The sequence below is a fragment of the Myotis yumanensis genome, unplaced genomic scaffold, assembly GCF_028538775.1.
Source record: "Myotis yumanensis isolate MYYU_CA2020_CCGP unplaced genomic scaffold, mMyoYum1.0.hap1 SCAF_15, whole genome shotgun sequence".
Lineage (NCBI taxonomy): Eukaryota > Metazoa > Chordata > Mammalia > Chiroptera > Vespertilionidae > Myotis > Myotis yumanensis.
The window spans coordinates 40,965,432-40,991,051 of record NW_027223766.1 but is presented as its reverse complement, the minus strand read 5'-3'; the positions used below and the strand labels follow the sequence as shown (position 1 = coordinate 40,991,051).

General features: G+C 38.3%; 1 protein-coding gene across 2 annotated transcripts in view; it reads right to left on the bottom strand.

Annotated features, from left to right (window-relative positions):
* Nucleotides 1-4,765: 4,765 nt before the first annotated feature.
* RRM2B (ribonucleotide reductase regulatory TP53 inducible subunit M2B) overlaps nt 4,766-25,620 on the bottom strand; it is a 32,031-nt gene continuing 11,176 nt past the window's right edge. For both annotated transcript variants that reach the window (XM_070392776.1, XM_070392777.1), the window contains exons 3-9: nt 24,928-25,044; nt 24,029-24,162; nt 23,493-23,587; nt 19,897-20,030; nt 14,568-14,672; nt 12,845-12,958; nt 4,766-8,598 (exon numbers count right to left, since the gene is read on the bottom strand). In XM_070392776.1, the coding sequence (XP_070248877.1) occupies nt 8,446-8,598; nt 12,845-12,958; nt 14,568-14,672; nt 19,897-20,030; nt 23,493-23,587; nt 24,029-24,162; nt 24,928-25,044 (852 nt within the window). In that variant the 3' untranslated portion in view covers nt 4,766-8,445. The remainder of the gene's footprint in view (nt 8,599-12,844; nt 12,959-14,567; nt 14,673-19,896; nt 20,031-23,492; nt 23,588-24,028; nt 24,163-24,927; nt 25,045-25,620) is intronic.

Here is a 25,620-nt window from a genome sequence, read left to right as displayed (position 1 = left end):
AAGGAAGGTGCTGGGTCAGTCCTGATATGAGAAGCAGGCAGGGCTGCCCCACAGCAGGTCAGGCCCGGGCTGCGCTGGGGGATTCAGGGAGCAGCAGGGGGAAGCCATGGGGGAGGCAGCTGCCTGCTGGTAGCTACATTGTGTCCTCTGCCCACGCCTGGAAAAGCCTAGCTGAGCCCCGGCTGAGTGGGCAGGAATGTTTGTGATGGATGCCAGAATGGCCGGGAAATGGACACGGTGTCTTACATTTTAAATGGTTTATAAATAATGTAATCAGAGTGGGAGTGTCCACCCCCCCGCAAGGCAAAATTAAGGAATGCAGGATGGGCAGGGTGGGGTGGTGGTGGGAATAATCTCATTTGGATTTTTTTTTTAAAGGAGAGGCTATTTCCATTAAGATGCCCTTGTTGTAAGTAACAAAAGTAAATAAGTAACTTACTAGGGGGAGTAAGAATGGCTTAGATGATCTTGGTACTTATGGTCTCACAGAACAGAAAATGGGGGGTAGGAGGTGCCAAGGCGGGTCCAGCCATGTAACAGGACCCTCAAAACCTGGGCATTTTTCCTTTGAACTCTTTCCTCATCAGTGTCTTGCTCTTTTGTCCTTCCTCGTGCCTGCTGCCTCATGAGCAGAAACTGGCATCCGCATGCGGTTGTCTGAAGGCAGGGCACTGAGGGTGTTCTGGCACAGAGCTTCTCTTCATAAGCCTCACCCTTAGCAGAGAGGAAAATGTGTTTCTCCGTGAGGCTCCCACAGGCGTTCCTTTATGTCTCATTAGCCAGACAGGGCCACTTAGCCACTTCCAGCTACGGGGGAGTCTGAGAGAGCAAGGAGGCGGCTTCCCCACCATCTCTCACTGGAAGTGGGCAAGGGCTGGCCATGGCTCTGGAGTAGACAGCCGAGAGTATCTGCCACAGAGATAAACAGAAGTGCAGGCAAAAATAAAAATGAAAACCAAAAGGCCTCCCCCCTGGGGCCAGAGGAAAGGCTTTAGAATGTGCCTACAGTTTTAGCACAACGAAAGTTTTGTATATAAAGCTCTCTTATATAAAAGAAAAAACAAACAAACACAGGCTTGGCTATAAATGCATTTTTTTCCATATGAAGTTAAAAAAAAAAGAGTGGGACAACTTCAGAATTCTGCTGCTTCTGACCCCATGTGTCTCAGGGGAAAATCATGGATGTGTGTAAAGCTGAAGATGTATGCGTGTACAGGTGTATGCACGGATGTGCGGCACCGGTGTTGATGATGGCACGAGTTGGAACAATCAAGCACGCCCACTTCATGCTGCTCTGCCAGGCTGCAAGTTGGCCTGGAGAGGAGGGCGGGCACCCTCCCTTTGTGTTGCCTTCGGTGTGGTCTGGCTCCCAGCAAGGGCGACGTCTGTACCCCCACTCCCACAAGGCCTCGTTCCACCTGGAGGGTTTGTGTAATGGCCTCCCTGCCACATTCAGAATCTCTGCCCCATCCCATCACGCGGGTCAAACCCACAGACCTGTCTTCTTGCCCCAGGTCGATTCTTTGCCAGGAGACCCCATGCAAAGAAACTTCACGCGAGGTACACACAGGTTTTCCCACTATACCCAGCCATGCCTGAACCCAGTGGATCTCCAACCGAGATCCCCGCTGCGAAGGATAACATGTCTGCTTCCCACCTGGTGCGAGGAGGGGCCTGAGAGGCAGAGGAGCTGCAAGTCTGCACCTGCAAGCTCTCCATCGAGGTGAGGGCACAGCAGATGAGATTCAGGGGACTGGGGTTCTCCTTAGAGCAGGGATTTGCGGTAGCATTAAAGCTATTTGTCCCTGCTAATTGTAGAACAAAATGGCAATTATTCAGTATTAGGACTTGTGATTTGTTCATTAGCCCTAAAAGGGAATGCTCATGATAACAGCAACAAAGGATGTTACACCGGCACAGATATTAAGGTGAACTGAATTTCACCTGCTCCTAAAGCTGTAGGCAGAGTAAAGCCATCTTATTAAGGAAACACAAGGGTATATTCCCCAGGCTACTAAAATGCTGGGAAATGTATGCCAAAAAAATTTGAACGACCGGCCGTAAGATGGAAATGAAACCCATGCAATGAAATGGTCTTCGGGGACACAGCAAGAACCCCACAGCTCAACCTCAAAGGAGCTGTTGACAGCCAGGTCTCTGCAAGCTAATGCGCATGTTCCAGGCATAGAGTTGGGGTTTTAGTGCTAGATAGAAGCTTTGAGATAAGAGCTTCAATTATTGAGTGCTTACTGTATGCTGGTGCTATTTTAAACACTCTCCATAGGACAACACTGGAAATCCATACTGTTGCTCTTCCCAAAATCACCCAGCCAGTAAGTTTAGAACCAAGATTTGAAGCCAAGTAGTTTGGCTCTAAAGCCTGTGCTCCCGCCCCCCTCCCCCCCGACACACACACACAATACCTGGTTCCCACATTTTGAGAGAGTTTCTATGGGTTGCAAGTGAGGCACCTGGGTCAAGATAGAGTCACAAGATGGAGCATCATTACATGACCCCCTAGCTCCTAGATCTGAATTGTGAAAACACACCCATCCGGCCCCTAGTACAGCTATCACCTTCCTAGACTGAGGTGGGCGGGAGCTTCAGATATCCAGGGCACAGGGAACTGGTGTGACTCCTCCTGCAACAACAGACAAGAGCTAGTATGTTCCCCTCCATCCTCAGATCCTCTCAGAAGGGCCAGAGAGTAAGTGCTGTCTTTCTGCCATCGGACCCTGCCCTCTGTACCATCCCCTCCCCCTAGGCAAAGACCAATCACTGTGCCTCTGCGACTAGCCCAGGCCTCCGGAACCTTCCAGGGATGTGGTGGTGTTAGTTGTTTCATAAACTGCTCAGCCTCCATTTATGGGAAGAGGCTTCTCCTTCAGTTGGGACCAAAATGCAGGGCTTCCCTGTGGCACTATCTCCTGGATTTTCATCTCTACCCAGCCAGCTGGGCTGCGACTCCCCATGGCCCCTGCCGGGCGCTTGCCCTTTCTAAAGGGCCGGTGCTTTGCATGAATTTCTTCTATGTGTCCAGAGGCCCCGCTCCTGCCAGGCGGCCCAAGCTCATCTAGAAACACAATCTTCCTTCTTTTACAATCTACCCCCTCCGTTCCCGTAGGAAGGAGCAGCCTGAGCTGAGATCAGCAGCTCAATGGCTCCACCATGCGGATGTCAGGGAATGAGCTCCAGCAGAACACTTCCACCACCATCGCCCCAGCAGGTACCACCCACAAGAATTCAGAGGCTGGCAGTGGGGAACAGGGGCCCACATGGTGCAGCCAGACCATGCTTCTGGCCGGCAGAGCACAGAAGGATACTTGGCACGGTGTCCCCCCGCCCCCACCCCAGCCCCAGGGAAGGCAGTGGCCACAATGGCCTCCTTGGGCTTCCCCAGCTCCAGAAGGGACCCATGGGGGCGGGCAACTCAGAGCTCTCCATTGGTGGCAGCTGGCAAGATGCTGTCGCTGTTTCCCCTTTTGGAAAATTAGATGGAATTAGCTTTGCTAAATTCTCTTGTCAGCCCTGCCCACCAAATCCCCCAGTGATCTCAACAGGGCCCCCTGCAACTGCTAGCAGGATGGGGCCGAGTCTAACCTTCACCCCCACCGGCCTTCTCCCCTGGAGCCTGAGCCCACCTGCAGCTGCCGGCTCTCTGGCCCTGTCTCACTGCTGCCATCCCGGGCCATGCAGCTCTTTGAAGGGGTGGGGCCCGGGACTCTGTGCCCATCAGAGACACAGCAATGTCTTTACCTGGGGATTCTGGAGAGAGCATGAGCTTTGCTATCAAGAAGAACTGGGCCACAATTCCGGCTCTATCTGAACTGCTTGAAGCAAGGAGTAGACCAGTAGAGCTCTCTGAAGTCGTCTCCCAAATGGAGGAAATAACCTTTTCTTTACTTCGCTTGTTTGGTATGTGTCTACCCCACTATGCTCCATGAAGCAGACAGGATGTCTTCTCATGCTTTGATCTCCAGCACCCAGCACGGCGCCTGGCACTGAGGATACACTCAACAAATAACTGTGAAAGGAAGGGGAAAATACCTTCCCGACCGGATCTTTAAGAGCATGAAACGGGATGACATCTATAAAGCAAGTGGGTCCCATGTGCTCTGTAAATGACAGTTTCTGAAGTGAGGGTAGCAGCCGAGTGGAGAGAGGGTGAAAAGGCAACTGTAGGGAATGGAGATGGAGTTTACCAGGAAATTGTAGGAGGACTGCAAGAAGGGGCTCAGGTAGGCGCTATGAACTGAATGTTTGTGTCCCACCCAACTTCATGTTAGAACCAAATTCCCGATGTGATGGGTTTAGAGGTGGGGCCTTTGAGAGAGGAATGGAGCTAGGGCCTCTCTAACAGAAGACCTCAGGGAGCCCTCTGGCCTCTGCTTCCACAGAGGACACAGCGAGGAGACAGCTGCCTGTGAACCAGGAAGTGAGGCTCACCAGACAGTGAATCTGTCAGCACCTGACCTTGGACTTCCAGCCTATGGAACTGAGAGAAATAAGTGTCTTGTTTAAGCCACCTATTATTTTTTATAGCAGCCTGACTGGACTAAGACATTGGGTAATCATGAATTTGTAGTAGATCCAAGTTATCGTGTGTGACCTTTTCTCTAGAAGTATTTGGCTGCTGGGATGCAAATATAGAAAAACTGGATTATTGCGTTCATAATGGGTTGGGGAAATATATACATTTCTTGATTAGGATAGCCCCTGTACTTATAGAGAAACACTTTTACTCAAAAAGTACGTACACAAGTAATGTAGCTATGATACAGTTTATTTCAACTAAACTAAAACAAAATAAAATAACTCATTTCTTTGAGGGGGCGGGGGGAATTCTATGTATGCAGGGTTGTCCTGATTGACCATAATGTATTTGAGCAAAAAATATTAGGTATACCACACCTGATAAAGCTCTCCGTACACAGTAGATACCAAATAACTTTGTTAAATGACCAGACATTTGGAAAAATCAAAACATGGTCATAAAACAAAGACAAATGCATGAGTTAAGAATCTTGAGAATTTAGAAAAAGACTGAGTTGTTATATTTTTATCTGTATAAAAAATCGTTCTCTGGCCTTTCATTTTTACCTGTATTTTCTTTAATAGAAATAACCTAAAATTCGAAGGCCTAAATTCTTTCTTCGTGCAGCCTCAGGAATGTCAGATTCCCCTTCACACCTGTAGCTGTCTAAAGAGGAGCAGACCACTTCAAACAAAGACACACAGATCTCACTTCTGTACCACATATGCAGATTCTGCGTGGGAAGAGTTCCTGATTTGGCTACCAATTTCTCAACTTAGTTCAAGACACAAGAACTGATTAGAGGACTCCACTGGCTCTCATGTAGCCCGTCAGCCTTTCTTTATCACTGAAAACCAGGTAGTGACACTTGGCCCTCAGCTTAATCTGCACAAATGCAATTTGGGAATTCTAGGACAGTGATGTTAGCATATTTAAATGTGAAATGCAAGATCCTGATAATTAAATAATTTATTTTTTAAATATGCAAGCTGCTGTCTTTTTCAATAATCACTTTTTTAATGAACAAATGAAAAACAAAATGGCAAAAGAAGCAGAAAACTTGAGTTTCCAAAATGAGACAACTGTAAAAATTTCATATATAAAGACATGACTGGGGTAAGCTTGTATTGTAATAATAATGATTCATTATTGTATATAATTGGACAGTAAAACAGCCCTGTCTGGAAGCACTGGATCAACTATCTCTCCAAATCCTTCTAAGACATGATTCTACATACTAAAATGAAACATTTTAAATAAATGCAATGTATCATAGGACTACCAGTTTTTATATTCCTAAAAAAAATTAACTTTAATTACTATAGCAATGATTTAAATACATGTGCTGTTAAAAAATTGTAAACATACTCTGACTTTCTTTCTTTACTTGCGAGATAATACTAAAAAGAAATTCCACAATTTCTTGATTCCTTCAAAACTAAGAACCAAAATACTAAACATAATAAATAAATATGCAACCTGGAGGCCTGGGAAAGGATATAGAATACCAAATGTAATACACCAGTGTATTAAAAATCCAGTATTTCAGTATTAAAATTTTTTCATCTCAACAGAGTTAGGTTTATTGCTACTATAAATAAGCTTCATATTAAGGCACCTGTCATTACCTCTGAGAAAAATTTGGGTTCAAAACAAAGGATATATGGACTGTAAATATGGACTATTTTTCTTTCATTCCATCCATTACAGATATTATCAATTTTAAATGTTAAGCTTTTGTATGGCAGTAAATATATTTGAACATATTACCTGAATATAGTTAAGATGTTTATGATACTTTGATACTTTAATTAATGTATATGATACCTTAATTAAAGTATATAATACTTTAATGGGGAAATAAGCAAAATCAAATCAAGAAGGTTGACAAATGACTAAATATAAAAAACATAATGACCTTTAAAAATTACATTGTAGGGATAGTGACTATGAACAGACCTTGGCCAAGTCATTTAACTTCTCAGAGCCTCACTCTTTCCATTGGTAAAATTTCAATACTAGCTGCTCTGTCAAGCTCAGAACACTGCTGCGAGACCAAATGAGGTGGTGTAAAAACACCCGGCAAACTATGAAGCACTGAACAAACAAATGGTATTATCAGCCAGATATCTCAAGTTTCTGATATTATGCTAACAAATAAGGTTATAGTCACTTCCTTTTGCATCCACTTGAGAACATCCTGTTTTAATCAATTAGGTAGTTGTGGCATGCATGGGGCAAAAATTTATACAAAGAGGAAATCTCTAAATCTGAGCTTCCAGAATTTTATGACATGATATTATGCTGTGAGTGGGGCACCCCACTGCCTGCTGGGGCTCAGGCGACCTCTGACACTTCCTTACTGTAAAGAGGGGCAGACTGCTCAGAGAGCTTGGCTTCTGGCCTTTCCTCCAACTCCTGCACCATCTGCTACCCTGCAGCATGCACAGTTCCATTGAAAGAACTACATCTCACAACAGCAAAAAAAGAGTTTTAAGAGTATTAAACACAGATGAGCCCACTCACAGTACATGACTCAGCTTGGCATAAATCTGAAATGGTTCATAACCCCACCAGGTTCTCCCTGGCTTAGCCACAAGCCCTTCTTCTACATATAAAATGATTCCAGGCCAGCTTTTTCCAAAGTATGTTCTGAGGAATGCCAGTCAGGTTAGATGCTAACAAATGAGAAACATATCTGTGTTAAGTAAGTTTGGAATATGCAGAGGGAAATAAGTTTACTTACTACAGAATTTCTCAGTCTTTGATGTACTGAGTGTACACTGTAAAGAGCAATAGACTGTACAGCATTTCCCAAACTCATCTGACCACAGAACCCCACAAGAGTTATTAGAGAGCTAATAACTCTTCAAACACTCTTTGGGAAATGCTCGTCTAGCTAATTCGCCTGGTTTTAAACATTCCAGGGTTACATCTGGCAATAATTACCCTTTTTAATTCCTAAAGGAGCAGAATCATTTTGCTCATAAGGCCAACTATTAAGATAACCTCCTGGATTCCACTCCATAAGTATCCTTCCCAAAGCAACTAAGAACCAAATTTCCTTTACTACATACCGAGGAATTCAAAGAAGTTACTCTCAAATTAATGAGAATTATGATTTTTAGGAAATCTTTATATCCTTCCTCAAACATTAAAAATACTAAGATCTAACACTAGATCTTAGGATCTAGAATTACAATTACTTTGAGATGGGAGCATTTTATCACAATATCACTGCAATTAACACTATTAATAATAATACGTACAAGTAGTAATAGCAGTAGTGGTGGTGGTGGTGGTAGCACTAAGCACCTATTTTGTGACTAAATCCTCACATGCCCTCTCTGAATTTAGGACCTACTATTTCACTCATTTTATTTATTTTTATTTTTAATTTATTTTAGAGAGAGGGAGAGAGAAACATCGATCAGTTGTTTCCTGCATATGCCCTGACCAGGAATCAAACCCACCAACTTTTGATTAATGAGATGATGCTCCAACCAACTGAGACACACTGGCCAGGGCTGTTACACTCATTTTAAAGGTAAGTACACTGAGGTTGAGAGCAATTAACTGACTTGCCAAGTGTCACACAAAGTAGTAAGGACAGAATCTCAAATTCATATCTGAGACCTCACCTCAAGCTATTAATCACCACATAATGCCATCTTATATTTTGGTAACAAAACAAAAGCATTTAGATCACATTCTGGTTGTTAAACTGGAAAGTTGGAGTGTATTCATACAGATCCAAATGGATTGATATTTGGTTTTGGATTTCCTTTTGAGCAAACTCCTAGGAATTCCTTAAAGGAGATACATAAAAAAAAATTTTTTTGTTTTTATATTTTTTAAAGCAGAGAAAAATAGACTGCTATTTACCAATAAGTTTAAATAAGGGAAGGGTTTCAGAAATCTGCATCCAAGGTGAAGACATTATCTGTGTTTTCCGCCATCACTGCAAAACGCTGATACTCTGAAACTCGTTTCTCAAAGAAATTTGTTTTCCCTTCTAAAGAAATGTTTTCCATAAAATCAAAGGGATTTTCTGCCTGAAAAATCTGAAAAAAAGAAGAAAAAGAAATGTTATTAGATATTCTGAAGAAGCCAAATTATATCCCACAAGAAGAGCAACAGATAACAGAGCTCAGGTGTCTCCAACACCTATCTAGTCACCCACAGGACCACCTATTCCCTAAGGATCCGGAGAGGCTCAAGGCTGATAAATGTTCAGATGACTAAAATCACCTACTAACCTCTTCAAGATACTATGCGAGCATCTCTGGTATTCTAAGAAGTAGAAAGGGAAGAGGAGGTTATCTCAGGAAATGAAAGATTTAACACCAACCAACTAAAATGTTTTCAGCTTGAGAAATTTAAGACACCATAGATATTATAGACATTTTTCACAGGTATTACCATTAGGTAGTCACCTAAACATGATAGCAGAAAAGATTAAATTCCCAACAGTGTAGTGTAGAACTAAATATTTCTTAGTTCCATAAGAGAATAATCACATCAGGTAAGGAACCATGATGAGGTAAGACAGAATAAATCCTATTCACAGTGACCTTTCCAAAAAAGTGGGACATACGTTGACAAGAAGCTTTTTTATTGCTTCTCAATTCAAGAAGCAGACGTGAAGATACAGCTGACGGAAACTGTGAAATATTTTAATGAGTCATGAGGGGCAATAAAAGAGGACTTTTTAATTTAGGAGTATTCCAGCAGAAATTATGAACACCACAGATAAGAATACATTCAAATAACCCAATTAAAAATGGGCAAAGAATCTTAGTAGACAAGAAAACATTTCTCTAAAGAAAATTTACAAAAGGCCAATAAGCACATGAAAAGATGCTGAAAATCATTATGCATTAGGTAAATGCAAATCAAGACTACATTAAGATACCATTTTCACACACATTAGGGCAGACAACAAGCATTGGTGAGGATGTGGAGAAATTGGAACTCTCATATACTGCTGGTGTTAATGTAAAATGGTACAGGACTGTAGAAAACTGTCTGAAAGTTCCCCTAAAGATTAAAACTAGAGTTAGCATATGACCCAGCAATTTCACTTCTAGTTAGATATCCAAGAGAAATGAAAATATATGTCCACACGAAAATTTATACATCAGTGTTCATAGCAGCATCATTCATAATAGCCAAAACGTAGAAATCACCCAAATGTTTATCACCTGTTAAATGGATAAAATTTGGTATAGCTAAACAAAAGAATATTACTGGGCCATAAAAAGGAATAAAGTACTGATAATACTTTCATTATACTAAGTAAAGAAGCTAAACACAAAAGACCATATGCTGTGTGATTCCACTTATATGAGAAATGGGATATACAGAAGAGGCAAATCTAAAGAGACAGAAATTAGATTATGGTGCGTAGGTCTGAGGTGGAGGTGGGAGAAAGAGAGATGTGACTGAATGCTAATCGGTACAGAGTTTCTTTGTGGGGTGATAAGAATAATGTTCTAAAACAGATTGTTGTGATAACTGCATAAATGTGAATATACTAAAAGCACTGAATTCTTCATTTATTAATAGATGAATTGTATACTCTGTGATTTATATCTTTATACATACACACACACACACACACACACACACACACACGTGTGTATTGTCCTAAAAAATGTATACATACTTCAGCAGTTGATAGCTCAATTTTAAAAATGAAATGTATTTTAATGAACACTGCCTTTATAATTATTCAAAGTGTGTGTATATATTTTGGGAATATATATATATTTTCTTAATTAAAAAAAACACACACACACCTCTTTGCTAGTATGGTTGAGTGGTAGAATTCTGTGAAATTTTTCCTGTCAGAAATAGTGTTTTAGGAGGGAGTGAAAATTTGCACTACCACATACAGCCAGATAAGTGGAAAAAGTACTGGACCAATAGTTATAGATTCACTGAATTTAAAACTGGCAACCTTCCAAAAATCTGATCCAAATCATTCATGGCATAGACAAAGTAACTAAGACCAAGTGAAATTAAGTGACTTGTTTTTGACACACTGAAGTACTCAAATATTTACCGACTAATACTAAACTAAAAGAGAAGTTGAAAACATCATAAACATGGTTCCTAATTGGAATTCTGTATAAATGACAACCATTTGCTAATTTAAGTAATCTCTTATTTTACCAAAAATTGTCATCATTAAGAATAGTTCTTCTTACAGCTCCTTGAGTTCAAAGTTTAGTTTATGTATTTTAATTGCTGTTTTCTTAATATATACATTCAAGGCTATAAATTTTCCTGAGGATTCTATAAATTCTGATATACAGTAATCTTATTGTCATTTAGTTTACATTTTCTATTAGTTTATATTTTCACTTTTAATCTCATTTTAAAGGATATCTTTTCAATTTCTAAGTAGATGGAACTTTTTGGCAATCTTTTATTATGACTTTCTCATTTAAATGCATTAAAATCTAAGAGGTCTGTATAATTTCTGCTTTGGGGAGTTTATTGAGATATGTTGAAAGCCTGTGAAAAATGATGTTTTACACTGTGTTTAGATTTTCTTTTGTAGGAGGCATGTTTACATACCTACATTTAGCAAGTTCCCAAAGGGAAAACTAGACCCAGGGGTCCAAGGTTTTCCAATAAGCAGGAAAGCATGGATGTGTGGGTGTGAGGATATGGTGGTGGGATAAAGGATAGCGAGTTCACGTTAGGTTTAAGTAAACAAATTAATTTTCTTATAACAAACATTGGTATAACTTAGGAACAAATATAAATTTTTAATACACAGTTTATAAATTTAAGAGATCATATTAATAAGATTGTAATCTTGATTTCTCTCATTACTTATCAATAAACAGAGAGAATGCTGCAACTAAAATTATAAAATACTAGAGGCTCAGAGCATGAAATTCGTACATTCAGGGGGTACCTCAGCCTGGCCTGCGCCCTCTCACAGTCTGGGAGCCCTCGGGGGATGTCCGACTGCTGGGGAGTGGGCCTAAGCCAGCAGTTGGACATCCTTAGCACTGCCACACGGAGGCAGCACACTGACCTGCAGTGAGCATCTGTCCCCTGGTGGTCTGTGTGCATCATAGCAACTGGTTGTTCTGCCGTTCAGTCAATTTGCATATTAGCCTTTTAGTATATAGGATAGTTTATCTTACAAAAACCTTTCCCTCACCTGACTCTTTACAGTATTTCTGTAGTTACCAGAATAATAAATGTGTAACCAAAAACGGTAATAATTACCCAGAATCATGAATTTCATAAGGCTTCTCATTAAATACAATTTAAACTTACATTTCCATGCTAAGAAATCAAACTTATACTAGTAATTTTTAATTACCATGGTGCAGAACACAGTAAAGTTCTGTGAATGTTCCACTTACGTTGAATACAACATGACCACTTAGTGTGCCTTTACTGTAACTATGATACTATGTTAAATGCTTTAAACAATCCTTTGTGGTATTATTATTATCATCTCCATTTTATGGATAGGAAACTGAGATAAAGCTTAAGCAACTTGCCTAAGTCACATAGCTAGAAAGCGGTGGAACCAGGATTCAAACCCAGGTAGTCTGGCTGCAGCTTCCATCTGCTAAGTCATGTGAAAATCACACCTCTTTACGAAACTCAGATACATTATATCTGATAAACAAAGTGACAGAAATAACTTCAAGACAACTGAGTTCAAAGAGTAAGTTATGATAGTTAATGTTGTCATAATAACTATTTCCTATTTAAAAGTATTAACCCAGCCCAGTCGGCATGGCTCAGTGGTTGAGCATCAACCTATGAACCATGTGCCCAGGTTGTGGGCTCAATCCCAGTGGAGGGTGTGCAGGAGGCAGCCGATCAATGATTCTCTCTCATCAGTGATGTTTCTATCTCTCGCTCCCTCACCCTTACTCTCTGAAATCAATAAAAATATATTTTTAAAAAAGTATTAACCCCAAAATTAAAACAAAGACACATGGAGATTTATATGAGGGTAAAACACATATATGCATATGAAATGCAATTATTTAAAAATAATCTGATTTTAAATAATACATGCAATTATTAGAAAACAATGTATTGAGCTTATTAGTTCTAAGATTTATCAGCCTCCTACTTCTGTTATGAATTTCATTTTACGTTTCAAAGGATTTTGCAAAGCCAATTTGTTCATGCAAAACAATGCAATGGACATTTTAAAAGTAAACTAGGATGTTACAAATGATTTCAGTTGAAATACAATATTTTAATCACCTCATTTGACAATAACATTTTAGCTTAGTAGTAATACATTTTAAAATATCTTACTTTTGAGAATCCAAGTTCCACAAGTAGTCTGTCAGCTACAAACTCAATATACTGTTTCATCAAAACACAATTCATTCCAATGAGGCCAACTGGCAAGGCTTCTGTTAAGAACTCCTGAGAGAAAAAGAAAAATAGAATATAGTACAAAGACAGAACAAGAAATAAGTATGTATCTTCCAAATAAAAGGACAGTTTTAGTCTTATTAATCTTCTAAGTCACTAATCTTGTCCAAGGAAAGTAAACTAGGTTAAATTTTTTCAACATGGCAAACAATGTCCATTTTTTTTAAGTTGATTTCTTTTTAAAAAAATATATTTTATTGATTTTTTACAGAGAGGAAGGGAGAGGGATAGAGAGTTAGAAACATTAATGAGAGAGAAACATTGATCAGCTGACCCCTGCACACCTCCCACTGGGTATGTGCCCGCAACCAAGGTACATGCCCTTGACCGGAATCGAACCTGGGACCTTTCAGTCCGTAGGCTGACGTTCTATCCACTGAGCCAAACCAGTCAGGGCCAATGTCCATTTTTAAAAAAATGTTTGGGATATTTACTGTTCACATTATTTCACATTCTCAAATAGCCAAAATAAATGGAAGCTAATTATCAAATTACTGGCACTTTTAATTTTTATATTGATTGATTTTAGAGAGAGAGGAAGGGAGAGAGGGAGGGAGCGAGAGAAAGACAGAGAAATATCGATTTGTTGTTCCACTTATTTATGCATTCATTGGTTGATTCTTGTATGTGCCCTGACTGGGGATTGAACCCGAAACGTTGGCGTACTGAGAGGATGCTCAAACCAACTGAGCTACCAGGTGCCAGGGTAAATTATGGTACTTGGAGATACTTTGTTCTGAAATATCTAGAAAAAGATTCACCAAAGATAATCATTGTGGAGAACATAATTATGGAAGGACATTACAAAAGAGAGAAAACACAATTAACAAAGAAAACGAGACTGGAAGAGGGTTGGGAGATAAACTGTACTCCAAGTATATTAAAAGACAATGGTAAAGTGTTAATAGAGGAAAAACAAAAACATTAACCATCTGGACTTAGTTCTCAAAACGATTACAGATACCAAAATGTATTTTATGGCTTTTCCCCTCTCCCAATATAAAAAGTTTGGTCGTTTAACTATGCAGTATTTAAGAACATTCTTTAAAATTTGTTTTACTTTTAAACTAATTCTTTCAAATAATAAAAACACATCCTAAGTGGAGCATCCAGATCTTTCTAGTCATAGATCGTTACATGCTATAAATTGAGTTTTACTATTCATTAATTAATTAATTTATTCTATAAGTATCTGGTGCATGCTTCTAGCTAGATATTTTGCTAGATTTTTGAGAATACAAAACAAACAAGAAAGTATCACTTTCCTCTAGTAGCTAACAATCTAAAAACATAAAGCTAAAATAATTAAAATAGTTTGTTATGGCACAAAATTTGACAGGTCAATGAGACAGAAAAAAAACAGTCCTTAAACAGACTTTATATACGTAAAGTAATGTATAATACTTACATATAGAGCAAATTATAAACTGACATAATAATTGTAATACATTATCTACTGGTCCTATCAGATTGACCATACGAAATTGCTGATTTTTATTTTTACCTGCAAAATGGCAGTTTCATATGAGTCAACCTAATAATAGAACGATACACACTTCAGAAAGTGATGTGCTAATCATATATAAGCTTCCCTGCTTACCTGCTCAATTTCAACAGCATTAACGATGATCTCCCTGACCCTTTTTTCTGAAGGCTTATTTACTAAGTATTGAAACATCAGGCAAGCAAAGTCACAGTGAAGCCCCTAAAACAGAAGAAAAAATGTCAAAAAAAAAAAAACCAACAAGTTTAATCAGCTATTTTCACACAGCGATGTGTCAAGCATCATATAGAATAGGGTCTCGGAATGCAAGAATGTAGAAGAAGGATTAAGAGGGCCAGGAGGTCCTTTTCTTCAGATCTCATTAAATGCAAATTACAATAACCGTAATAAAAAATTTCAGTGCCAGCAAATCTTAGCTCATCAACATGAAAAAAGAATTATTAACAACAACAAAAACTATGACCAAAAGCATTTTGGAAAGGAAAACAAAGCAAGAAGAGCTATATAAAAGTTCATTTATTTTTAATGTCTAAAAAAATTAAGAAATGACTTAAAAAAGTAAGTATTTAAAGAACAGATGAAACACTCAGATTTTGAAAAGACATTTATATTAAACTAGAGGCCCGGTGCACGAAATTCGTGCACGGGGGGTGGGGGGGGTGTCCCTCAGCCCAGCCTGCACCCTCTTCAATCTGGGACCCTTCAGGGGATGTCCAACTGCCGGTTTAGGCCCAATCCCTGTGAAGACATCCCTCCCGCAATCCAGGACCACTGGCTCCTAACCACTCACCTGCCTGCCTGCCTCACCCCCAACTGCCCTCCCCTGCCACCCTAATCTCACCCCCAACTGCCCTCCCCTGCCACCCTGACCTCACCCCCAACTGCCCTCCCCTGCTGACCTGATTGCCCCTAACCCCCTGCCAGCCTGATCTCGCCCTTAACTGCCTCTGCCTTGGCCCCCACAACCACGGCTTTGTCCGGAAGGAAGTCGGACATCCAAAAGATGGCCAGTTGACCCAGTCTAATTAGCATATTACCCTTTTATTAGTATAGATAAGAATGGCTCAAGATAAAAATGAGTTTAGTGCAATGAAAATGGAAAGTGAAGAATTAAGCATACCATTTGAAGCTGAAAAAGCAGAAATGACATTGCAAATAACTCAACCAAAGAAAAAGTTGTGAAATACCTTGACAACAGAATGGTTATGCAAATACAAGAGATGGTATAGAATGTTAAATAGCTGAAGAACAGAGCAAGGAGATTCAACCTACGATAATTTAACCCATAATAAACACAGATGTTCTAAAGCTGAAGACAACAAAAGAAAATTTCAAAAAGTCAAAACAAAACAGAAAAAAAGAGAAAGAAGCCAGAGATACAGAAAGATGATGGCATTCCAAACAAAATTAACAGAGAAGGACACTAAGGCAGAGTCGATTAACATTTCTAAACCACAAGAAAAATGAAACAATTTTGTAAGCCACCAAAGGGTGAAGAAGAGGAAGACATAGCCACTTTAAAGAATTACAAATGAGAGTTTGCTTAGGTTTTTCTAAATAAATCAACAAGTAACTGAAAACTATGTACAATAATAAAAGCGTAATATGCTAATTAGACCAGACATCCTTCCAGACGAAGCCAGGGCTGCGCACTGACCACTAGGGGGCAGCTCCTGAGTTGAGCACCTGTCCCCTGGTGGTCAGTGCATGTCATAGCAATCGGTTGTTCTGCCGTTTGGTCGATTTGCATATTGGCCTTATATTATTATATAGGACTAAAGGCATGATGCATGAAATTTGTGCAAGAGTAGGGTAATGGTATCTCGCAGCCCTTTTCCAATTGCATTAGAAAGTTAAATGTTAAAAAGCCAAAAAGAAAATGTGTGTGATTACTTAACTCATCACTCAAAGCTCATCAATAAATTTCAGGGTTTTGTATGTTAAAAGACCAAACAAAATAAAAAAGCAAGACAAACCGGGAAAATATTTGCAATAGATATAACAAAATTCATATTTTATATTATAATGAAATAAATATTTTTTAAAATCATTTAAAAATACTTAGTGAAAGAACTCAATCACTATGCATTAGGAATATATACTAACGAAAGTAAAGACAAGAATAAGCAAATACAGAAAAAAAATATAAATGACTAATATTATTTTTAAATGTTCAATCTAAGTAGTAATCAAACAAATGCAAATAAGACCAATAATGAGATACCATTACCCTTATCAAATTTGTCAAATAGCCTGGTCAGTGGTTGAGCATCCACCCATGAACCAAGAGGTTACTGGTTCAATTTCCGGTCTGGGCACATGCCCAGGTTTCAGGCTCAATCCCCAGTAAGGAGCATGCAGGAGGCAGCTGATCAATGTTTCTATATCTCTATCCCTCTCCTTTCCTCTCTCTATACAAAACAAAAACAAAAACAAAAAAAACCCAATAAAAATATATTTTAAAAAAATTTGTCAAATATTTATCACATAAATCCAAATTCTAGTAAGAGTATATTAAGAAAAGACACATTCATAGGTTGCTAGGTAGGGCTGAATATTGCTATAAAATTTCTGGGAAGAAATCTGCAAGCAAGTATGAATGACCTTTAAAATGTTTATACCTTAAAATCTAGTAATTCTACCTCTAGTAAATCTAGCTTAGAAAAATATTATGAATTTGGGACAAAGCTTACATACAAAGATATGCATTTTGCATTATAGCAAAGCAAATAAACAAAATATCTGGAAACAACCTAAATTTCTAACTGTAGAATAGTCAAACAGTAATATTCATTAGAATATTATATATCTAACAAAATTACTGTTTACAAAAAATACTTACTGCCATAAAAAAATGCTCACAATATTCTGCTAAGTGAAAAAAAAGAATAGCTTACAAAAATACAAGAATATCTCAAATTGTAAAAATATGATGTCTGTATGTATCTATATAGATTTAAATGTCAAAAAAACCACCCAGAAAGAAATACAATGAAATACTAAAAGTGATTATCTGTGTTGAGATTGAGTGATTTTATTCTCTTACTTCTCTATAATAATCAGATATGACATTAATAATAAAAACATAAGAAATTTAAAGACATAAAATAACAAAAGGTAATTATACAAAGCATTTTATGGCACTTAAAAAGTACTCACACATACTGTTTAATTATATTTTAACAAAACCCTTTTAAGGTTCATATTTAAAGATACTGAGGCTCAGAGAAATTAAGGCCACTTTGAGGTAAGCTCAGCCAGGATTAGTGTAGTGAATAAACATGAACTGAATCGCTGTAATGGACTAAATACTGAGAACAGAAAGATAAACTCAAGGAGCTTAGAGACTAGCAGAGAAGAGAGAAAAGATGTACAATATATGTTATGGACTGTAAGATAGGAACAAGTTCCAGTTTCAAAGCGATACATGGAGGAAAGAGTGATCAATTTTACCTAATTAGGTCAGGAAAGTTTGAGTTGCAACTTTAAGAAGGAAACCAAAAATTAAAAAACTGGTAGGAATTTTACAGGTAGTGTAAAAATCTTACAGTGATATATATCCAATTCTTTCCTCACATCCTATGTGTTATTTTTATAAAACATCTATTTTACTTATTCTATGCATCCCACAAAACATTTTTATTATTTTTGGTTTAGTCAGTCTATTATCTTCTAAAATGTTTAAATATTTTTAAAATATTTTAAATTTAATTTAGTTTATTACCTCTTCTTTTTGTTTTTATGTGTACATACAAGTTTCCATTTAGTATTGTGATACTCTTTACTTCTTGTAGTGCTAGCGTGTTGACAGTAAATTCTCTAAGCTCTTTCTTGGCTAAAAATATTTTTATTTCACTTTCATTTTTGAAATATATCTTTTCTAGTTACAGAATACTACAACAGGCTTTTGTTTCTTTAAATAAAGATGTTAATCCATTGAAAAAAAAAAACTGGTAGGAAAGATGGAAAGGGTATTGCAGGTAGAGAGAGACAAGGTTTAGTTACTATCTGGGTGTGCATGTGCAAAATAAAAGAAACCATCTAAAATGACTCCCAGATTTCAAATTTAAATGAGTGGATGGAAGTTGGCAACCCTCAATAAGCTAGGGAAAACAGAACGAAGAATAAATTTGGGGAGAAAGATGAGTTTGACTTCGCCTTCCAGGAAAAACCATCTAACGTGCACCCCGAATACACAAGTTTGGAGCTCAGAAAAGAATAGATGGACTTAAGATAAAGTTTTGGCAGCCCCCGTGAGGTAGGGACGACCCCAGTCAGGTCGAAACGGCCCCGGCGTGGTAGGGACAACCCCGGTCAGGTTGAAACGGCCCCCGTGAGGTAGGGACGACCCCGGTGAGGTTGAAACGGCCCCCGTGAGGTAGGGACGACCCCGGTGAGGTTGAAACAGCCCCCGTGAGGTAGGGACGACCCCAGTCAGGTCGAAACGGCCCCGGCGTGGTAGGGACAACCCCGGTCAGGTTGAAACGGCCCCCGTGAGGTAGGGACGACCCCAGTCAGGTCGAAACGGCCCCGGTGTGGTAGGGACAACCCCGGTCAGGTTGAAACAGCCCCGGTGTGGTAGGGACAACCCCGGTCAGGTTGAAACAGCCCCGGTGTGGTAGGGACAACCCCGGTGAGGTCGAAACGGCCCCCATGAGGTAGGGACGACCCCAGTCAGGTCGAAACGGCCCCGGCGTGGTAGGGACAACCCCGGTCAGGTTGAAACGGCCCCCGCGAGGTAGGGACGACCCCGGTGAGGTTGAAACGGCCCTGGTGAGGCTCAGACGGCCCTGGTGAGGTTGAGACTACTCCAGTGAGGTTGGGACAAATAAAGGGGACCAGTATGGACTGATGAACAGGTGTAGATACAGAAGCAGAGCAACATTGAACAGAATGTTAAACTACAATGGGGAGCCTGGGGAGGGCTGGGGGGGGGATTGGGAGACCAACTGAAGGACTTATATGCATGCATATAAGATTAACCAATGGACACAAGACACGGTGCGGGGGGGCGGGGGGTAGGGGCCGGGGGAATGTCATGGGGGGGAAAAAGGAGACATATGTAATACTCTTTGTAATACTTTGAGAAATAAAAATTGTTAAAAAAAAAAAAAAAAAAAAAAAAAAAAAGATAAAGTTTTGGTTGTTATGAGCATCTGGGTGGTAGCTGAATAAATTAGATCAGTCAGGAGGTCATATACAGTGAAAGAGGGAACCAGTATACAATATTTAAGGATGAGCAGAGGAGACTGAGGAGAAAGTTAAGAGGCAGGAGGAAAGCAGTGTCTTAAAAGCCAAGGAAGAAATGACTTTCTTTTAATTACAAGGATCCTTGGGTCACCATAAGCATTTTCCAGGGGAAAGAAAAATAAATGAACACCAAGTATAAATACAAATACTAATAGAAGAATACTTCATTCCTTACTTCATCTCTGCTGATGAGTTCATTGGAAAAGGTGAGTCCGGGCATCAGACCTCTTTTCTTTAACCAGAATATAGCAGCAAATGAGCCTGAGAAGAAAATTCCTTCTACAGCAGCAAAGGCCACCACCCTTTCCCCTAGGAGACAAAAACTAGTTTCATTGTACGAAATATTATATACTGCAGACATTTTTAAGCCACACACACACACACACACACACACACACACACACACTTTACATATTTTTATAACAATATCACAACTACTCTGCCCAGAAACCAAATCAACAAGTTAGTGCAATAGCCAAGAGTCCTTAGGAGGAAATCCGCCACCTCTATCTACTAAAGCAGAAAAGTACAGAAAGGTATATCTACTTCAAATCCTATGTCTAACACTGAACTCTCCTCTAGGCCTTGGTATGTAGACAAAGGAGAACCTTTTACACTAAAAAAGAAGAGGTGATTTATCTGTGCACCACACGTGCCTGTGAGTACAGTACGTGTGTGTGCCTCAAGAATGGAGAGTAGAAGATGGCTTTTATAACAAACTAGAGGCACGAAATTTCATGCACGGGTAGGGTCCCTAGGCCTGGCTAGCGTACTCACTGTTAGGCAAGGACTTTGCAGAAGCCAATCTCCTAACATGTCTCTAGTGGCAGCATATCTGCAACATTATCTCTTGCAGATGATTACAGATTTAACCCAAAAGAAGATCATTCTCAAGCCCCTATGCCACATTGCATACCTGAAATATTTCTGTATATGTCTGTCTAGGGAGAAAAGTTTGTTCGGTAAGACTGTAAAATAAAGGCAACTGAGGACTTGAACCAACTAAAGATCATAGTTGGAATCCCAGTACTTGTTGGGAGACCAAATACACAATAGCAGGCTCTTAATAAATGTGTCCTGATCTAAACCAATGGAAACTATATAAGTACTAGATGATAAAAGACATTATGAAATTGCTAAAACTTGATGCAAAAACTGAATATTTATAACTTCCCAAACAAATGTCATTATAATATTTAATTTCAAAAAGAAAGATGACTAAGTTTAAATATTACTGGCTGTCTCTAAATAGTGTTCTGGTTTGTTCTTGTTCTTTTCCCTGATTATCATAAACAAACCAAATCAGATAGATCAATTATATCAAATACAACTATTCTGCCCAGAAACCAAATAAACAAGTTCTTTCAAAATCTTTTTTAAATTAAGCACTATATCTCAATTTTTAAAAAACTAAGCAGATATATATTTAAGAATTTTTAGCTATATTGGAGTTGAATCTCCTTATAACATATTAACTTTCAAATAAGCTAATGCTTTTTTAAGGAATATTCTTAGGTTCTCTTTAGCTAAATGTAAAGGATTAAGAGTCTGGATCTGAGGAAAGAACAGTTGCTCTACTGCATCCTACTAGGTCACCTAAAATACCAGCAAAGCCCTAAGCCAACTTCATCAAGCTAAAGGCACTAACGGTGCAGGTGGCACAATTAGTTCATAAAACTGCACTTCCCCAGCCAGTTAACAGGAAGTACAGGTGTTTGGTGAAGCGAGACAATGTTTTCATGTCTTTTAGCTCCTCTCCCAAAGAGAGCCACCAATGTGTTCTTCACTTTTTCCCTTTCCACCACCCATTCCACTCTCCTACACCATTTGAGACCATGTTCTTTTCCCCGAGGCCCTGACTCAGAACCCTAAATGGAGTTTGCCTTGAGAGTAAGCTATAGGGAGAATTTAAATGGAGCCTCTGGTGCTGCATGGTGACTGTACCCTCCTTTAATTTTCTGTATTTCTAGGTTGCTTTCTTTGGCAGTGTCATGAAATACATGCTTTCTTGGCGCCTGTTCTTCATTTTTTTTTTTTTTTTGCCTGTTCTCAATTTTCCATCAGTAATTATCCATCCTAATATTTTCATTGCATATTGAACACCTTGGAATTTCCCTTTTTTTAATCTCTAAAGCCATTGTTTCTCAAAATGTGCCTTTCAAACCACTTGTAGGAAATCAACTATGTATAAAATACAGATTCCTCAGTCCTACCTGGGCCTCTTACATCACTCGGGTGAAGACCAGGATTCTGCAGGGCTTTTCCACAAATTCTCCAGTGATTTTCTGCACATTTAGAATCACTGCTTTTCTCATTCTTTAAATGAACTGAAGGCAACACAAATGTATCTGTTTCTTCCCTAATATACTGTAAGCTTGTCATACCTTACATTACATCACTGACTGTCAGTGTGTGCTCCAGGGATCGCTGGAAATTCAGACCAAGGAGGTCTGTGGGGTTAAAACTATTTTCTTAAAAATACTAAGGCACTACTTTATATTTTTTACTACCATTCTCTCATGAGTATATAGTGTTTTGCAGATGCTACATGGCATTACCATAATAATCTGAAAAGCCTAGTAAAATACTCTCCCTTTTCTAACTACTTATCTGAATGAGGGTAGATTTTTTTTGTACACTTCAACTAAAACAACATCATGCAACTACAGAAGCAGATATAATTCAGCTGTCTTCTATTTAGTCAGGCATTAAAAAGATTTGCAAAAATTAAAAAGTATGCCATTCTCACTAATTCTTTTCTGGAAAATATAGTTTTTTCATAAATATGTTAAAATCTAACAGGTTATTCTCATTTAAAAATGCATTAATAAATATGTTTAAAGTTTATTAGTTTTAATTTCTAATATGGAAATATCAATAACCCACACAAATAAAAGCACTCTAGAGTCCTCAAAAATTTTTTAAGTGTACAAATGAGTCCTGAAATAAAAAATCTTGAGATCTGCTTCCCCACATTTTAATTCAATCCAGGAAGTAAAGAACACAAATTATAAAATAGATAAGAATAAGACAGATACTTAGAGCTATTCAAATGAGTTATCTGAATAGTTTAATTTTAAAAAGATGTACTGAGCAACTATTACATATAAGATACAACGTTAATCACTTCCTTTAAAAAGTTAGAGAATTTCAACTCATCCAGAAGAGTGAAAAATAAGCCTGTTCCTGCAAATGGTTCCTTGCTCTAGTTGAGTGCACTAATCTTTAGTTTTTCAGAAACTATATATTTGTTTCCTGAAGAATGTAAGACTTTGACTCACCTTAAATTTAAAAAATAAACATTCTTGAAAGCAGATATAAACTGTGGATTGCTTTAAGACTCTTGCCAGATTCTATGTGACTGACGTATTTACTTGTTATTATACACTGACATCTTAGCCTTTCAACTTTCAATTTATTAAACAGAATAGATACAGTTTTTGATTATTTTAATTTTTTAAAATAACTTTATTGATTTTAGAGAGAGAAAGGGAAAGAGAGAGAAACATCGATCTTGCCCCACTCGGGGATGAACCCACAACCTGGGTATGTGCCCTGTCTGAGAATCAAACCCACCACCTTTTTGTGTCCAGGACAATGCTCCAACAACTGAGCAGGGCAGTTTTAGATTATTTTAATCCTGGTTTCTAATTAATTAGAAAGAATGATTCAAATAAAGGTGCACATTGAAGACTTGAGACAGTTACACCAGGTAAAATAGTATTATAACACTCAAGGCAAGTTTGATATATATAAATTAAAGCTACAAACCAAAAGTAGATTTTCTATCTGCTATCCACCGCAAGGCCCAATCTGCTTTTTTCTTAACATATGGCATTGTTTCAATTGCATTAAATAAAAATTCCCTGTAAAAACAAAATAATTAATGGCAAAGTTATTAACGTGTTTTTCTTAATCAAAATAAATGTTCATTGGCTAATTAGATATAATAATCGCAACTCTATGGTCTACTACCATATTTGTAATTTTTCTGTATTTCTGCATATCCATAAAATATAGAAATTAAAGTAAAATTCAAATTAGTGGTTTGGATCTGGTCTGATAGAAGACCAAATAATTATGATATTCAATTGCTATACAGAATGTGCTCCACAGATTAACAAGTTCTATACAAGTTCTTTTTTTTTTTTTAAGCGAACACATTATTGGGCAATAGAAAACTTTACACTCCTATATATACTTCCGTATTTGAAAATTTCCCTAACATTTCTTTTAGAGTAAATTCTGCTCTTAACATAACCAAGCAATATGATAAAACTTTGTAAATAAAACCCCAGTGGTGATACCTTTTCTTGGGCTCTCTGATGTAAGTGTCTATTAGCAAACTGTACATCTCTGAGTGAACATTCTCGATGAGAATCTGAAAGCCATAGAAACAGCGAGCTTCTGGAACCTGCACCTCCTGACTAAATCGCTCCACCTATGAAAATAAGGGAAACACATATATCCAATTCTGTGGGCTCTCATTGAACACTGCAAATCAGAATCTGGACATCAGAATTATCACTTAAAAATTGCCTGTCATGCCACTAGCAGGTCAGAAAGATCTTATGGAGTATTTTAAGCAGTACTATTTATCAACCCTCCACAGTAAAGTAGCTGCATAATGAATTCTTAAGCAATTAAGTGAATTGTTCTGTTAGGTAGAGAAACTGACTATAATGACAAACTGTAGAACATCTACCAAAAAATAATTATTTCACTTTGTATAACTGACCTTAAGTCTTTTTTTCCCAACAGCGGATAGATCTACTGAAGCCCCTTTCAGTTAATGATAAAGATTCATATATCTCTATTCTCTTTAACAAGAAGGCATGCCTCCTGGCCAACCATAATACAAGTTTAAAAACGGGGAGCCAGAACCCAGAGTTCTATTACAGAGCTCCAGAAGGGTTATTAAGGTGCAGGTTCTTTATTAGGGTTCACATCTAAGGGTAGAAATCAAACTCATGCTTATGCATTTTAAATTGGTACAAGATGCTTGGTATAATGACATGATGCTGGTCAAATAATAGAAATGTATTCTTTCCTCTGACACTTTGTCAGAAAAACAAATTCAAGAAATAAGCTTCATCAAGTTCATCTCCTAGAGAAAAATGTTTAGGTTCAGTCTAATTATCTTACTGCCATTATCTTCATTCAACTGCTAAACGGAAACAAAAGTAAAATAAAACAAAAATCTTACCAAATTTTCATTCACTATTCCATCACTGGCTGCAAAAAAGGCTAAGATGTGGGAGATAAAATACTTCTCATCTGATTTAAGCTTGTGCCAGTGTGGGAGATCCTTTGATAAGTCAACCTAAAATAAAAAGATTTCAACATTTTAACTTGAAGTTAAATTCTCAAAATATTTGGAAAAATAACTTCCACCTCAAAGTTAAGGAGGGACATCTCATTAGCGGGAAAATTTTTAAGAAGGAAAAAAATATTAACATCACGCTACAGACTGAATGTTTGTTTTCACCATCATCCACAAATATCTATGTTGAAATGTCCAAAGTGATGGTGTTTGGAGGTGGAGCCTTTGGGGTGATTAGGCCATGAGAGTGAAGCCCGCATGGATGGGATTAGTGCCCTTATGAAAGAGGTCCAGAGAGCTCCACTGCCCTTTCTGCCATGTGAAGACACAGCACGAAGACAGCCTCCAACTTACAAAAATGTTACATATCAAGTATATCAATAAAGCTCGGGGGAAAAACATAATTTAGTGTCACTGGAACAAATGAAGAAAGGGGCAAAAGGCAGGAGAGAATAGAATCTGGTCAAGAAAGAACTGAGGTGAATAAACTAATGACTTCCAGCAGCTATTGCTTTAACATTTTATATAATACATAACAACTTATGTGACACAATAGTGTTAGATAATTAGGCAGTT